Raw genomic sequence first — 18,306 nt, 5'->3', positions numbered from 1 at the left:
ATAGATAGCCTTCAAGTTAATTTCTTTCAAAAAATGTATCTTCAGGACTGTGGATTCATACATTTATTACACAATGCAAATACCCAAATACATGGATGAATGTTTAATCAAATGTTTCTCAAATTATGTTTATTTCGTAATAATAACAATAATAATAATAATAATAACAATACTACTACTACTACTACTACTACTACTACTACTACTACTACTACTACTACTACTACTAATAATAATAATAATAATAATAATAATAATAATAATAATAATAATAATTGAGGCCCAAAACAACAAGCAAGACTTTTATTTTTCACAGTCACTTCCAATATAATCAGGAAAATACAGCAGTTGGATTTATGTACAATCAGGTCAACGTACTGTGAACATGTACAACATTTTACTGGACAAATTCACAGGATTGCTTTAAGTATCAAAAGAATTAAGGGTAGAAAATCCTGCATACATAACTGAATAAAGTGCATGGCATCATTTCACAGTTGTAGATGAACTTCTTACATGAATGAATACTATCCACATGGATTAATTTGTTTCAAAACACAGTGGTTTACAACATTTGTGTAGGCCCATTATACAATATGTAAAGTTGAATGTAAGCTTATGTTCCCAAGTTTGGATCTAAAAACAGGATCTCACCTTCTACCTACAAGGTAACTGGATTTACGAGGCTATCTGGAATAAAGGGAAAAAATGAACCTCCTAGATGTTAAAACACAGTGTTGTCACATGGGGTCCAACGCCGGTTGCTGGTCATAGTCTTGTTTCATATTTGGGTGGGTAACCTACTGATAGTCGATCTTCCTGTTCTGCCCCTTGAACAGGCTCTTGCACAGCATTTTACTCTTTGCTTTTGACTTTTTCAGCTTCTTGGCGACACTTTTGAGCCACCTCAAGTGCAGTGACGAATGGCGTTGCGATGCCTCATTTCCAGGATGATTCAGAACCTCTGTGAAGTACTTTTCCTGCTGCCTGAAGTCATACTCCACGCTGGCAAAGTGCAATACAAAGAAAATAGATGTGAGGATCCTAAAGGTTGGGTTTGCTGCTCACAGAGGTGATTTTACAGACGAGACTGTAGACGATTGAATAACACAACCTACACAGCGGACTCTTGTCCTTTATACTTGAGAAATACAGATTCTGTCCGTGTAAAATCTTTGTGTATTAGAGGGGGATTAGCAAAAGATGTGGATGTGGGAAACTGTCCTCACATTACACTCTTCAAAACACATGAATAACAGTCGACAATGCGTCTAATTGTCATTCAAATATCTTGTTTTTGTGCAGTAAGTAGATAGACAGGACTTGCATCAAGATGAAGACGGTTCTGGATTTTGCTTTGCAGCACACAAGGCTATATATATTCTTTTTACAAATGATGGGGGAAAAGAAATCCCTCAGCCTTCCTGCCTTCTTCCCTCAAACGGCTTCAGATAAGAGCTGAGTGTGCCTGCTGCGGTGCACCTGATGCAAGATTTGACCAGAGGAGGTATGAAAGATGAAAGTAACACAAGACAAATCACATTGGTGTTAACACGAGGGTTTGAAAAAGACTCTTCATGCATGCAACATACCCCGCCTATGGAAAAATATGATACAGTGGCCCTACAAGCCTGTAACCATCTCATTGGATGAGCAGTAGGCGCTTGATTCTAAACGCTACAGGGGCATGTACAGTATTTCATAGCGACGGCACAATCTCCAGTTTGTGATGGTGTCACAAATCAGAGGCTAAAGGATGTGATCTTGAGAAGATGTGAGCCAGCTCCCAGCTAGATTTTCAAGTCCCGCCCCCTTTTCATACTGTCCACTGAGCCCAGCCCCCAGAGCTGCAGTAATTTTTTTTCCTCATGGCTCAGTGCAGTGAGAGGTCAAATACTGATTATTTTCAAGTGGACTTTTTGGGTCCAATGCGCTTCCAACACATCCCAATCCCAATGTATTGATGTTGGGAAAGTGGACTTTTGCGTCCTATGCTGAAGGCAATGGCAGCCTTCACCATTGCATGTTGAGGTTTTCACTCCTCAGGTTTTCATTCCTCACCACAAGGAATGTAAGAGGTATGAATAGTAACTGGCATCGAGTGCAAATCAGTGAATAAAGTCCCCCCCTACTCTCTGCATGACCCTCCGCGTCCCCTGCCTGGAATGTTACAGGTGAAGGAAATGATTTGTGTCAGCATGCAACATGGAAGGCTGCATTTGGCGTCAGTACAGGATGCAAAAGCCCACGTATCCTCACTATATTACGCCATGGGAGCTCACGTCAATAGCATGTAGACACACAGGTGTGTTCTTTCCTGCCTCTTGTTCCAAAGAAAGAGGTCGCTGAAAGCACCATGTGGCTCTGGTTTCACTCACCATGAGTCTTTAGGTCTGCTACGTTCCCAGTGAGGCCATCTGATGTTTAGAGCAAAGGGCCACCCCCTGGCCTAGGTCTAACCCCTGTTTTTCTTTTGGGTGATGTGCGTTACATGTCATTCAACTGAAGGCCGAATGTGTCAACATGCATGCAGTTGGCTGACTTCAGCATTAGGAGTGTTGCAGCCCAAGTTGAAGTTGGACCAGTTTTCAACTGGTTAGTTCAACTGAGTGGATGGTGCTTTTACAGTATGGGACGACCTAAATTTGGAATTATGTTTCAACCTTTAATAAACCTGTTTTAAACAAGCTGTTCTAGCAGCATGATATAAACTGCTGCAGGAAAAACCTGGAAGCAATGCATGAGTAAAATAAAAAAACATGGTTGTATTTTAGTCAGGTAACTTGGAGAAGATTATGAATATATATAACCGAACTGCCAGGCAGAAGGTGGAGAGCAAGGCCAAAGAGGAGATTTATGGACATGGTGAAGGAGGACATGAGGTTCGTAGGTTTGAGAGAAGAGCAAGACAGGGTGAGGAAGATGATCCGCTGTGGCCACCCCTGAAGGGAAAGGAAAAGAAGGTTCAAATTCTATGTGTGTATATATATATATATATATATATATATATATATATATATATATATATATATATATATATATATATATATATATATATATATATATATATACATATATATATATATATATTATATTCACTGCAGAAGAAACAAAAAAAGAGGTGGGTTCCAAATGGAACACAGATAACTTTGCAAAACACTGTATGGCCACCGGAGTCCTGAAAGCACTGCACACAATGTCGTGGCATGCTTCTGATGAGATGACCACGGATGGGCTTCTCATATGTGGAACAGGACATCAATCAGGTCCTGGACAGCTGGGTGGGATGATAAGGCGGTGCTGGATCCCTGTCTGGACAGACTGCAGGGGAAGAGGCTGGCTAGTCCATAGCGTCAGTGACTTTATTAAGGCAGGAACTGCTGGCACACTACAGCTCAGACAGAGACAGACAAATAGAACTAATGGAATACAGTAAAATAACCAAGGACAGTAAAATGGGCCAAGTGAACATAAAAGTCACTCTGTTTAAAAGGGATTATAAAGAAGGTATCGACCCAGGCCATTGGAGCCCACAGCCTCATGCTCTTGCATGTTCTTTGATAATGGCACTGTGGAGCACATCCTGCTACCTAAAAAAACCCTGATGTCAATTGTGGCTGTGGCATTTGAGCAAAAGCAGGCGAAAGCTTGGCATCCTAAGTTGTTTCTCTGGAAGAATCTAGGAAGCACCGTAAAGGGACATAAAATGTGATGAATCTACGCTTCTTTGTAGCAGTGTCGTAGTGCTGTAGTTTAGACCACCTAACCAGAGGCCGAGTTGAGACCAGACCAGAGCATACAGAGACCAAGTCCAAGATCAAGATGTTGAGGGCACCAGACCAACTCCAGACTGAGACCTAAGTGTATACAGAACAATCCAATAGTTTGTTCCCATGAGAGAATTTCAGTTCAGTTCATTTATTTTGAAAAAGAATGATGACCAAAGATTATTTTGCAGTAAGAAATAAATATGTGTCCAGATGACTAATGGAATTACTGTATGCATCTATATTATGGATTCAGTTTTGTCTTGGTCTCTTGTGGTCAAGATCTCGAGCGAGACGAAAATATTGACTGGAGAGTATCGAGACTGAAAACTGAAACAAACGGAACAAAAAACAGAATCCTTCTTATGACTACTATGCTCATCAGATAGTTTTTTCAGGAGGCCTCGACTGGTCTTGAATAGAAATCCCGAGTCTGCCCAGTCAGAGAACAAAATAGGACAAAGTAAAACTGCATTCAAGACCACGATAAGACCAAGCACCTAAAGAAGTGTTCTTCAGACTGATCTTGAGTACTATAACACTAGTTGGTCTCTGTATGCTTGGGCCTTGGGTTGGGTGGTTTCATCGACAGCACTATTTGCAACATCTGCTGCAGATTAAGTGACGTAAAAGACCCTCGCATCTAGAAAACAGATGCCTCTCTCAGTTAATATTGAGGAGCAGCTCAGAGACAAGTGCTTTTGGGTCACTAAAGGAAAAAAAAAAGGAAAGTTATCGACCACTGCTGTTTGGTAGAACACTCTTCTGTCCCCTGCCTTTGAATCATGCATGATAAAACCACTGCTGCTATGTTGTATTACATCCTTTCATGTTATTTGCCACAAGGGAAAAAAAAAAATCATCTCAAACTAGCCGCGACGTTTCCAAAAATAGCAGCCCTGGTCCTGCAAGAGATGTATGTTGTTTATGTCAAAAATCATTAATCCTTCATTTACTTTGGTTTCAAACGTGTTTTGTCACTCTTTGAACAAATGCCGTTTTAAAAAACTGCAGATGACTCAGAGGTTTCAGCGTTGCTCTCTGTCCTTATTACACACAGGCAAAGTTAAAACATTACAAATGGCCACTTCATTACATTTTCTACCTCAATACTGAAACACTGCCAATTTATTATTGTCTTTTGTTGCAGTTTGCTCTTTTAATGGAAACGCTCCATGGATGTCATTTTGCAAAGAGAATACGGAGTCACCCTGCACAGTCCTTGAACCCTTTGGACCAAATACTTGGACACCAGATAAAAGCCACCTGTCTGCCAAAGAGAAATGCCTTCCTTCAACAGCCTCAAAGTAATTACTTAAAAATGTTACATGAGCATCAGGAGCCATTTCTTTATTAAAGCCTGAGTATTCTATCACAATCTCCATAAATGGAATGTTTTGATAAATGACTGGTGTATATACCGAGCCGTGGAACTGGTGGTTATTCTAAAAGATTTATGGAGTCCTTTGGGAGGGAAATGAGAGTTTCCTGTGTTCCTCCAGCGAGGGGAAACAAAGCGGTGCAGCCGAGTTTTTGTTTGGGGAGCTGCCAGAACAGTGAATGATTCATTTCTGCTGAAGTGCAATGAGCCGTCTCTGTAAGTGAAAGCATCCTCCATTTTCTAAGTGTCAACTGCATGGATGGTCACACTGCCATGTTAATAAAAGAACCTGCCTGTCACCATATCTACCTGTAACACCGAAGTGAATCAGTCACATGTTAAGTGACTCCAGTCAGTGACTAAGATTATTGTTGACAATTCTCAATGACTTGTTCAATTGTACATCTTTTTATAGCCGTGAGCGTCTTCAGCAGGGCGATTCATTGATATATATATATATATATATATATATATTTATATGACTTCAAAGAAGATGTAAAGAACAAGAATGGGGCTCTCATGATGTTAAAGGGGCTAAGAATAGTCACACGAAGAAATAAAGATTTTAAGGCATGTTTTTAAGCAATATATACAGTGATATGACAGTAAATAAGGACCATTGCAAATTAACTTGGGCAGAAGAAAAAGCAATTTTTTTTATGTAGCATGATGAGAGAACTGCCTTCTTTTTTCTGGCTGACATCAACCAACAATACTTACATATTAATAATCACAATTCCGATTTATTTCAATTCTATTATTGGTGCAATTTGCTATGACTGGCTATTATTTTCCATTTTCCTTGTCAAAAAACCAAGTCGAGTTAGACCCCCGATCCCCTCTACCCTGTGGGAGGATTCGTGAAGTTATAAAGAATGTTACTTGCTCTTCGCAGTTCTACACAACACTACAGCCCTCCGTCACGTTGATTCTGTTCATCCAGCATCTACAACCTCAGAGGAGCAATACTGAGTAGTGGTCATCCGAAAAGTGTTAGATTCTATATGGATCTAGTCACAGACATCTACATCAACCAATACATAATTAGAAAGATTAAATACTGGGTTTTTATCCCGTGTATACAAAACAATTTAATAGAATTTCACTTCGATATACTACCATAAAATACAGTGTGATTCTTACAGGGTTGGTTAAAGCCACCTTCTTGTGTCGTCTTGTGTCGAGGTACCAAACACTGGTGCTATGTCCACTGAAGCGGTGGAAGTAGCAGCAATATCAGCGAATAATGAGGGATTTGTCAGCTGTTTCTCAGGAAGAAAAGCAGGTTCATGTAAATGAAGGAACGTCAATTTCGTGTCTGAATGGATCAGAGACGATTGTGGAAAAAGTGCAGTTCATTGTCGGTAAACTGGAAAGTTTGTTTACAAGACAGTCACTGGCTGTGAAAACAGAGTTTGTTAAACTCTGATCATGATGGAAGCCCCTGTCTTAACTGCCACACTTGTTCCCTTCACCGCTTCGGAAAAACATTGGTTTGCGATTGTTCACGTTTCACGAATGGAGGAAGGACCAAGGAGAGTGATGCGCGTATATATTTTGTTGTTTTCTTTGATATTTCCCGTTTGCAACATGAATCAAATCATGTGCTACGATGCTTCACAAGAGTCACACAGCGATCATTATTTTGCAGTTCATGGCATGGAATCAGTCAGTGTTCTTGATTTAATCCCAGTCTCCTCTTTTCAGTATCCTTCATGTTTCCTTCTCAAACTTGTCAGGTCTGGTGTAGTGAGCATAGCCATTAGCAGTGAGGGTGTTTATCAACTAGGATACGTTCGTGAACAGGAAATACAGATTTTAAATTTGAACAACTGAAAATGCTGGGTAATCCCCTATGAGTGTTGTGATAAAATATCAATATTTGCCGTGAGTGTATAGATTATTTATCCCCCCATCACCTCTAGTTTGAGACTCTTTTTTGACTCCTTTTAAACAGAGATGGACATGAAGTCATGTCATTGCCACTTGCCAAAGCATGAAAAACTGGAACCATTCGGATACAAATGGCTAGATTTACTTTTGTTATGGAAAATAAAATGAATCAAAGTTGTTTTTAGTATTATGGAGAGGTGAAATTTGCCATAAGCATCAAATGCCACAAGATTGGAATCAACCAGAGAACACCAGTTTAAAGCAGAGTTTCCCAGACAGTGGAATCAGGATCTGGCTTAAAGCATTGCGTAGTTGTTTAGAATATTGGGGGGAATAGAATAGGAGGGGAAATGTGTATGAAATTATGAGCTGGAGAAGACCCAACAAATGGGCTGAGCAGTGGTCTGAAAGTCTGAAGAACAGTACAATGTCCTAACAACGCTGAAATAAATCAATGTACAAAGGACGAATCAATCATCCAATAGTGGGAATGAGTTCACCAGTGGCAAGAAACAGAGGTGGCGCATCACAGCACAAACTGAAAAATCACAACCCCTGCATTCATGAAAGTAGAGGTGAGGACCAGTAACAAACAGGAAGTCACACAATTGTCAAGGAGAGTTTGTCTTCCCCTCACCTGTAGATAGCACAAGCAGTCTTCTGGCAGGTGGAGCAGTTCCGGATGTCTTGTGCACTCCCCCTCCTCCTCCTCCCACTGGAACAGCACACATGTAAATCAAACCGTTTCACTCCAAAACCAGGTTACAACACGGCCACAGAGTACCCCGGCCGCTGCCGGCAGTGATGACCAGATGGTGACGTGGGACAGTACCGCCCTATCAGGAGCTGCTTATTCTAAATCATGACCTAGGAGACGGTCACAACTCATTAGCGGACCAAACTGGATGAGACTGATTGACAGAGACACATTGCTGGTGGGCAGATTTGCTGCTAAAAAAAAAAGCTCTCTTGCCCCCATTGAATCAAGTAGGTTTCTGTCACAGAGGCCCGAAAATAGTGGTAGAACTCCGCCTCATTACATGGTAATCATTGGATTCTAGCAAAGTCATCGTGCACTTGAACGAAGAATCAGGTGTTGAAACTGCACGTGTTATTGATGACAACACACTCTTCTCTACAGGGGAAATGAAGCTCAATAATCTGCACTGGCAATGGGTCATTTCACCAACTTAAGTTAACACCATTACAGATGTATATATTAAGGGTGAGATTCGATTAAAAAAATAATTGAATTAATGATTCATTTGGGGTTAATTCATCTCAATGAATCGCAGTTTAATGGTATAAGAATATTTGCCACAAGAAGCCACATTTTTCAATTTGAGTGAATTTGGTATATTACTGAATCAAATGATGGAGCCATACAGACATTTAAACCACAAAATATTGTTTAGTTTGCCTCAGTTTGACAATAGCACAATAAATGACAATGGTGGATATATTATATATATCCACCATTGTCATTTATTGTGTCATATATAAGTTTTTATAACTAAAGCTCTTTTAATGTCTTGAAAATATTTGTATAAAAATTTCAATTTTAGAAGAACTTCAAGTACATTCAGAGTAGTGGAAACTCTGGCCATTGTGTAGCGAAAAACCTCCCTGAACCAAAGTAAACAGATGCCCTTGTTTGCTCTTGTTCAGGGATTCCTCCATGTTTGTTGTTGTTGTTATCATCCTAGCTGCCATGTGTCTTGTGCATCACTGTGATCAGTGGACCAGGAACTCCTGCACTAACAAAGGTTCCCTGTTGTCTGGGGGGTAAACAGTTTTTTTTATTTTTTTATTTTTTATTAAATTTAATTTCCTTTTTTTTTTGTAATTACTCAATCGTAATTACCTTATCCCACCACTGGTATATACTGTGCCTTCCTCACTCCTGTCCCCAGTTAACCTGTGCATGTATTGGACTGTGAGATGACCCACATAAGAACCTGGAGGGCGTACCGCCTCTTCCAAACAAGGACCAAAGTTGGCTACAGATTCAGGCTGGATTCAAACCCATGGCCTTCTTGCTATGAGACTGCAGCAACCGTATCTTGTTCTGAAAAGCATATGAATACACTTACCCAGTGTTGAGAGAGCGGCCTGCCTCCAGGTCATGTATAATGTTAAGTAGAGTTCGGATCCTGTCTTTGTTGGCTGCCAGGCTGGCCTCCACACTTTCCAGTCTCTCTTGGAGGCTTGCTGACTTGCAGCACTGAGGGGATGGAGGCAGTAACAAAGCGGCACCAGCTGGGTGTGAGTGTACCATAAAGCTGTCCTCTGACTGCAGGGCAGCAGGCTTTAACTTTGAATATGGGCTTATAATTGCTTCAGACTGAGGGCAGGGACGGGCAGAGGGTGTCTCACTGGCAACATCTTCAAAGCAAATAGTGCACAGTTCGCTGGCCCTGTTTGGCTTTGCTGCTGAAGAAGCTGCGCCTGCTTGCAGTGACGATGACTCAAAGTTTTGGTGAGAGCCGCTGTGCGGATGTGATGAGATAATGGGGTTGTCGCGTGTTTTGTCAGTGTGGGTTGAAGCATTTGCCTGTTTATCTGAGTTCAGCGTAACATTTGCATGCGTGGCGGTTATGCCCACGGCATCCGATTTGGACTGGGAGGATTTCACAGTCAGGCGTGTAGCAGCGTGTCGCTCATCTTCTGGATGTTCTTCATTGCTTGTGCTGCTGCTTTGTCGTGTGCTCCCCCGACCCTTTGGACAAGCGCTGCTGGGCTTCATTAAGCAAATGCTTGTCTGGTGGCTGGTGACCTGTGCTGGACTTTCATGGTGCAAAACTGGTGCGATTTGTTTCTTTAATTCGCAGTCCATGTCAGAACAGGCTCTTGCTTCACCAGTTCTAGCGTCGGCGGCTGCCGCTGTCTGCTGGTTATTACTCTGAAATGAGTTTTTGTTGTGAACCGTTGACACGTCAGGAACCACAGAACATGCTAACAGGCTTTTTTGGGTGATGTTTGGCGGACTGGGGGCGACTCCGCTGAAACCTGACTCATTAGTGTTATTAGCTGTGATGTTGATGCCTGTTGTTTTGTTTGTGCCGAGCGCCGCATAATGACTGACTAATTTGTCCTGTTGATGTGTGGTGCCTGTTTGAAGAGGAGATGAACACCAGCCGCTTGTGTAACTGTGGTTTGCTGGCTGCGTAGACAAAGAGGAGGAAGCTGAAGACGCAGAAGATTTCAGATGGGTGGAAGAGTTCCTGAGGGCTTTATTCTTGTACAAAGTGTTACTATGGGCTGCAGCAGAAACTAGCTCTGCGCTGGTACACATCCCGACTTGAGGACCCACGGCTGGGTTTTTGCTCACTGGCATGTCGAGAGAGGCAGATTTGAAGCGATGGTTCATTCTTGCGTTGGGCTGGTTAGTTGCAGTTTGGGATGGAGCGGTTTTTAAGACATTTGGACGAACGGATGAAGACGTATGAGACACTTTCTCTGGTGATTTCTCATGTGTTCTGTCCCCTAACAGAGGAAGTTGATGAGAGGAGTGTGATATCACAGCGGCAGATACATTTTCCTTGATGGTAATTCTTGCTGGTTCCTCATGCGCATTTAAGGTCTGTCTTTGTTCATCACTCCCAAACACGGTTTTAGCGGTTACATCATTTGTTTTATCCTTTGATGCTGCTGTGAACATCTGACTAGCGTTTGGCTGGACTTTATGTTCTTTGAATTGTGACGCATTTTGGTGCTTGGTGTATGTATGCGTTGAATTTGGGATGTTGGCTTTGGTAGCCGTAGCCATTAGCGGCGTTATGAGCCTGAGACTTGACGGTCTTATAAATATCTTTGGGGAGTTTGCCACAGATTTTCGATTATTTCTTGTCTCTATGGTTGCTTTAGTGACAGTCACTTTTTTCGCTGTGGCTTGATGCGTCAAAGACAGAGAGGGATCGTCCAGTGAATGCACCGGACACGCGTTAAATGGCATTTTTCTACACTCTAAGTGTATGTTGTCTAACGTCAATCTGTCTCTGAGTTGATGCTGTTTGGGGATGGAGTTACTTGACAGCTTTGGCTGTAAAGATCTGTCTGGTTGAGATGCTTTGGTTCTCCAGATTTTTTCATCTGAGGAGGAATATTTTCTACTCACTGATTGTGTTCCGCCACAAGAGCTGCATATGTTTTCCTGCACGTTTAAAGCTGCGTAAAAGGCCACACCTCTGTGTTCTCTGTCAGCACAGCTCTCTTTTCTGTTCTCCTGTATGGGCTCATCATTTAGCACGCTGATCCCTCCCATCACCTCTGAGTCCACCACGCTGCCATTGGTGAAGCGACTGGTAGGTTTAGTGCTAAAGTGGCTCACGTTCCCTGCCAAGTTTGTCTTAAACGCTCTGGTGCTGGGATGAGTCTTTCTAAAGTTCCCAGAGCAGGTTTCGCCTGCAGGCGTTTTAAAAGTCACTTCTTTTTTGGTTTTCAGCTCCCCACTTTTCACTTTCAAGGCAGCCCTTTTCTCCTTCTCACTCTTTGTAACCAGCAGTATCTCCTTGTACTCGGTTTCCTTGGTGACATAGCTTTTGGATGCTTGAACGGTGCTATCAGTGGACGGGAAGAGAGGTTCAGGTAGCAAGGTTGTTGGTTTGTTGATCCCTGGGGACGTCTGAACGCCAATGCTGCAATTAAGACCCAAAGTCTGTAGCAGGGCTTCTTTCTTTCTGTCCTCCGCCGCTGCCTTCCAGCCGCCCACAAGAGCCGGAACACCCAAAACTGGCACTGGAGTCGTCAGGTCAGCGGCTCGTCTCCCCATCCCCTTGTCAGGTTGACTTTAAAGTTTTATAAATCAAGAGAGCGGCAGCGTTTCCACGTCATTGAATCCATCTAAAAGTGAAGAAAGCAAAAGTAGCTAACAGTTTGGGCGTCTGTAAAATATATATAAAAAAAGAAAACGGTTCTCAAAACTGAGCTGTGACATGGAACAATGCACAAATTGGGTTGACTTTACATTACACAACCAGTTTCTGAGCACCAACAACACAAAGTTTTGAAATGACTTTCAAGTTTCAGCGTTCCCCTGTCCTCATAAATCTGTACTGTCATTTATCATGACGACAAACATTGTGTATCAGGGTCACTGAAAAATCACACATGCCGTTATTTGGTGTTATAACAATAATTATAATTTGTGAGTTAGGGAGACTACAAGGACATTTAGCTCCTATATTCCATTTTGAGATTATGTAAGTACACTGTACTTACATAAAGGTGTATACACATATAAACAAAGGTGTATATTACTGAGCTAAAGTTACCTCACTAGACTTTTTTTTAACTATACTAACTATACTACACACTTTCAATTTGTGTTACATTAAGTATGTTGCTGATGATGTTCTGCAGTATCATACAATTGCCACATGTTGGAAGTTATATCTGATATGTATAAATACATTGAAAAAAACAAAACACATTTTATTTCCGCTGTGGATGCTTTTAGTTTTCTACATTTCATCATACATTAAAACAGCTATCGTTTATTTTCTTTATTAAAATAGAGTGAACTATATTACAAAATGCATTTTTGTTTTAAAATGTTTACAGCTTGAAATGCATCATATGGTTGTGATGGCATATTAGAAAGATTTGCTGCCAACTAGTGATTGTAAAATATAATTTGTCTTGTAATTTATTGACTAAAATATTCCACTTTCCTTTTGATTTCAACTACAACGTTGTGTAACAAATAAATGAGGTCAACGAAAATCCGACACACTATTGTTCCAACGATAAAACTTTCCCAGTTGGAATGATTAAACCATATATAGCGTCATATATAGTGTATAGCGTCCTAATGTGATCGAAATAACATGAACATTTCAAACTCACCCGTCTTTATACCTGATCCTACTCAGAATAATTTATTATGGAGGAGGAAGAATACGCAGTGCACACAGCCACAACTCTGACTCGCGTGTCTTTAGTGATACCAGTTAGTGACTGGTCACTTCTGGCCTCAAAGGGGAACGTGAATTTCAATATTAAATGTCTCCGCTATATATAAATACAATGTTTTATATTGAAATGTATATTTTTGCAGCTTCTTTTTCACGCTGTTTGTATTGTACCTTATTAGCTTTAAAAACGCTTTTTGTCATTCAGTATCATTTTGATATGTTTAATATTGCCAAGTTGCTGATGGTTTCGGAATTGTTTGGAATAATAACGCACAAAATCCCGAAGGGGATGTCGCATTAGCTTAACACTAGGGGAGAGAGATTTAACCGCTTTTGAGTTTCAGATCTGTTTGACCACAAAACAAACAAAGACACAGTTTTCATTTCTCATTTTGGGACCCCCTGCAAGCTGTGACTGCCTTGTATTCAACAACATTATAGGCAGTGTGCGTGTGGGAAAGAGATTAACTACTCAAATATGCAAACATGAAAGGAATGGTGGACACATTTCCAACATTTTTCTGAGCACACATTCTGACAAGACTCCTTCCTGCTCATCACCCTAACAGCCACCTGTCAGCAATGTCAAAATTGAGTCATCTGCTCATGTGATTTACTTGAGCTCCCTGAAGTGACCTATATTTCATGTTACTCTTAAACTAAAAGTGACAAGGATTCTGTTCAACAAACACGACAGCCTTTCAGTTTGGTTGGAGTTCCAACGTTTATCAGAGCTAAAGACATGTTTCACCTTCTGTGTATCAAACTTACCAGGCGGTTTAATGCTGCTGCACATTTCCTCATGTTCGATCCAGGCATATCTGGAGTTTCCACAGAGTATTTACATCCTTGCAGCACCTCCTGGTTGCTGACGCCGAATGTGAAAAGCAAACTCCGTTCCTCGTCAAGTTCATGCAAGATGATCACATCCCTCTGGTGTTGGTGAGGCATTTATCTTTGTCCTCTACCTCTAGTTTGGCAGTGCTGCTCCAAGCACAGACAAAGAACAACGCGCTGTCCTCCAAGAGACTTGTGTCCTGCTACACCTTTTAGTCTCCTCTGTCCTCTCCCTCTCTCTTATTCCGGCTACTATCCCCTTCTTCCTCCTCCTCCTCCTCTTCAGCATCCATGCAGCCAGATTTACAGTTGGGTGGAGATCTGAAGAGAGGGAGGAGTGACTTGCATCAGTGAGGTAGGGACTGTCTGTAAATTACCACCCCCCCAAAAAAAGCAGAGTGCTATCGCTATTACACATTTAGTGTTAGTCTTACTATATATATATATATATATATCAGTCATGAGAACATACTGCATTAATAATAATAATAATAACTTATACTTTGACACTATAAATTTGTGTTGCTTGTTAGATTAAGTTGATGATGTTCTGCAATACCATACAATTGCAATTCATTGGTTATATATTATGTGTATAAAAACATAAAAAAATAATTAAAATCATAATGAAAAATTGTCATTGTCACCTAGATCACATATTATGATGCTTTAAGATGGATTAGGATTTGTATGCTTTTAGTTTTCTATATTTTATCATAGATTGAAACAGCTATTGTTATAAGATTCTTTATCATAATCGAGTGAACTATATTGCAAAATGCATTTTTGTTTTAAAATGTTAACAGCTTGAAATTAATCATTTGGTTGTGATGGCATATTACGTTTAGTTTAGTATTAGTCTTACTATATATAAATTATGAGAACACACTGTAAATAATAATAATAATAATAATAATAATAATAATAATAATAATAATAATAATAAGAAGAAGAAGAAGAAGAATATATTGCTTTAAAGGCCAAGTAATACTGCACTGACATTAATTAATTTATTTGCATGACACTTAAATCTAAGGTGTATTTTAGGTCAACAAAAACAGAGGAAAGAGCTGAAGACTTTCAGCAACACGGATGAAACATTCATTGTTTTCTGATCCCAAGAGTGAGTTCAGAAAGCAGGATCATGTGATCAAAGCCACTGTTCTTCTCTACTTCCACCAAAGACTTTTGGTTTTTGACTGCGTTGGTCTTTCTCTGTCCAAATAAACTTGAAAAGTTGTTCAGGGATCTGGATGAAATTTTCAGAAAATATGTGAAATGGGACAAGGAGCAGATGATTCAAGTTTGGGAGTGATCCGGATCGCCATCTGGATCCAGGAATGATTATTTTATTATTATTTAACATTGCGAGACGTAAGGAACATTTTCTGCATTTACACCAGATTGGCATTTGGATCCAGGATTTTTCTTTTTTCTTTGGTGGGCGGTGGGGTTGGGCCAAATCTGCTTAGAGGAGGTTTGCGCTCTCTAAGTGCTTTTCAAGTTTCCCCATGCGCTTCTATCTCAGCTACACACAAATAGTATCACTGGCTTACAGCGCATTGTTAGATCAACTGATATTTGGAGGCCAATGTGGAGCTGTTGGCCGCTGTCCTTCCATGCAAGTAGCTCCAGTTGCTGCTCAGTTTAATAAATTCAGGTATTTCAAGTTCAGGTATTCAATGACTAATAGCCAAGTAACTACCTTCACAATGTGAATATTGTATTGATGCTTCATGTGACTTGTGAATTTAAATCAAATCACTATATAACCAGGTAAACAAAACAAAACAAAAAAAAAAAAAAAGAGAGAACCAATGAATGAATACAGTTCTTCTGTACTTTTTTTTTTTAAATGGGAACAAATGGATGCACGCCAGGACTAACAGTGTCCTTTGATGCTCTAAACATGCATAGTGCTTTATAACAGAAAGCGAGGCAGAGCGTAGTCACTACAGACATACATTTAAAAAGTAAGGGACAACCACACACTGACATGTATTTTCTCTTCCTTGGCACTTTCCAGATGCAGACAAATGTTTTTAAATTCATGTTGACTGACGGCATAGCTGCTCCTTTGTCTGTCCCCCCATAGACTGTCAAATGTGAGCGCTTATGTGGACGCAAACAGGGTGCAAGACATTCAGTTTAAATCTGTGAATTTCATACATTTCATGTTTTTTTTTTTTAAATAGAATAGCTGTGGTCTCAATGGGTATTGACAAAACAATCCAGAGTCAATGGCATCCACGAGCGAGACTGAGACCAAATGCTGTTGAGTCCTGTCCAAAGTCACACAACACCAGGAGAAAGGCACAAAACACAGGTTGTGAAGTTGGCCATCACCCGCAAAAATATGGCGACATACTTTTTGCACACAGTTGAAATTTAGGTTATGGTACTGAAATGGCTGAGTTTGTTGAAACAATATTGCTTGAAATATGCTTATAACCACGGGGACAAAACATCCTAAAATATTTGACCAAATCACTCTTGACTTCACTCAAACCTCCTCTCTGATATCTAGCTGGACACACTCAGGAAAGCGCTCTCTCCACATGTGACATGTTTTATATGCATTTATGGGTTCGAACTGACAGAAAGTTTATGTATTAATTCACAGATAATATTTGCCTGACAGTCTGTCCACATCAAGCCACACACAGCTCCTCTGGATCGGACGTAAGAGGTCACATCTAAACAACAACATCATGACACGATGTGTCCTGGGATGTGGTCTGTCACACAAATGTCAAAACAAAAAAAATCAAATCAAGTCGTTTGAATGATAAGGCAGTTTTGACAGCCACGACTTTAATCTGCTTCAGTTTATGAATGAGGCACTGAAGTTTGTATAACAATATGAAACACATGCCTCTCATAAAGCACATTTTATTGATGGCACGTGTAAGAGTTGTTCATCCATGTTCTCTTAGCTTGGTGACCTCAGGATCATGGAGTTTTAGATCTGGAAAAGTACTGCATGGTAAGAGGTACATTGACTTACCTGCCTGGCTTAATGGACTTTATTTCTATTTTCTATCATTCATAATTTGAATAATATTGTGCTGTTTTTTTGCAGCCATTAAGTGGAATTTTTAGTTTAATTATGGCGTATTTTACAAATAAGACTAATACTTGTTAATGTATTGTAAACCAGTTCTCAAAAAAAGTGACATGTTTTTATCATTTTAAACTCCTGCTTTGTTAGTTGTCAAACTGGAACACAGTGACCCAGGAATAAGAATGATGCTTAGTGAATGAGAAGTGTGTTAAGCAGGTATGATACAAAAATATTGTGTGGCGATTAAAATAAATAGGTTTACTTCATGAGAATATCTAGAGATGCAGTGACCCTGACATGGTGCATATTCAATTCCTAATGTGACAAACGAAACTGACACATCACAAGTGCGCCAGCAGGTGGTAGCATTGCTCTGGATTGTGTCTTCCAGTTACGCATTATCTGCAGTCTACCGACAGGAGCCGCTCTTGACGCACGGATGAAATATTTGCTTGAGTGAGTCAGATGACATCAGACCTGGGAGGGAAGAAAGGTTCGACCATGTTCCCGTCATGAGTGTTGTTTATTCCTTTTTTTTCCCCCCAAACCTTTTGCATAAGATGTTTTGGTGCCGCTGGTCACTATGACTGACCCATTAAAGCAATGAAAAAACAAAGCATTATTTCAAAACAATTGCCTATATACTGCTGTGCATCTTGTGTTAAAAAGTGAAGATTCAACAAATCAAATATCTCGCGTTGTTCTTTTTTCCCCCCCTTCAATTAAAGCTGGCATTTTGTTTGGTATTTGAAAAGATTATGAAATGTCAATACACCAAATAACATTTGGGGGGAGGTTTTCACAGTATGTAACAGTTATAGCATGGTTGTTTCATTTTATAGTGTTCTGTCTTTGCATCCCTCTGTCCATTCCTCCCTCCCTCCCTCATCCATCCCTCCTTACTTCCCTCCCTTCATCCATCCCACTATCTGTCCATCCACTCCTTCATCCATACCTCCATCCATCCACCCCCCTCCATCCAGCCATTCCTCCATCAGTCCCTCCCTCCCTCATCCCTCCATCCTTTCCTCCCTCCCTTCATCCATCCCACTATATGTCCATCCACTCCTTCATCCATATCTCCATCCATCCATCACCCTCCTCCAGCCATTCCTCCATCAGTCACTCCTCCCACCATCCATCCATGCTTCCCCCCTCCCTTCATTCATCCCTCATCTTCCATCCATCCCAATCTCCCTCCATCATCCCTCTGCCCTCCCTTCATCCATCCCACATCTGTCCATCCATCCCTTCATTCATCCCTCCTCATCATCCACCCATCCCTCCTTCCCTCCATCATCCCTCCTCCCTCCCTTCATCCATCCCACATCTGTCCATCCACTCCTTCATTCATCCCTCCTCATCATCCATCCATCTCTCTCTCCCTCCATCATCCCTCCTCCGTCCATCATCCATCCACCCATCCACTCTCACGGACATTATGCAACA

General features: G+C 40.8%; 1 protein-coding gene across 3 annotated transcripts; it reads right to left on the bottom strand.

The window, feature by feature from the left end:
- Positions 1-300: 300 nt before the first annotated feature.
- On the bottom strand, positions 301-14,071 carry LOC128748934 (uncharacterized). 3 transcript variants are annotated; one of them, XM_053848031.1, is made up of 4 exons: positions 13,728-14,071; positions 9,135-11,883; positions 7,679-7,756; positions 301-2,942 (listed from the first exon to the last, which is right to left on the bottom strand). In XM_053848031.1, exons 2-4 carry the CDS (start codon positions 11,810-11,812, stop codon positions 2,855-2,857), a joined length of 2,844 nt encoding a protein of 947 aa, XP_053704006.1. In that variant the 5' UTR covers positions 11,813-11,883; positions 13,728-14,071; the 3' UTR covers positions 301-2,854. The 3 variants fall into 3 exon arrangements, with proteins under 3 accessions (XP_053704006.1, XP_053704004.1, XP_053704005.1); XM_053848029.1 differs by having other exon boundaries at positions 301-1,005; XM_053848030.1 differs by having other exon boundaries at positions 301-1,005; positions 7,679-7,750.
- Positions 14,072-18,306: the final 4,235 nt, after the last annotated feature.

The sequence above is a fragment of the Synchiropus splendidus genome, chromosome 17 (assembly GCF_027744825.2).
Source record: "Synchiropus splendidus isolate RoL2022-P1 chromosome 17, RoL_Sspl_1.0, whole genome shotgun sequence".
Classification (NCBI taxonomy): Eukaryota; Metazoa; Chordata; class Actinopteri; order Syngnathiformes; family Callionymidae; genus Synchiropus; species Synchiropus splendidus.
The sequence above is the reverse complement of the archived record's forward strand: the minus strand, read 5'-3'. Positions and strand labels throughout refer to the sequence as shown.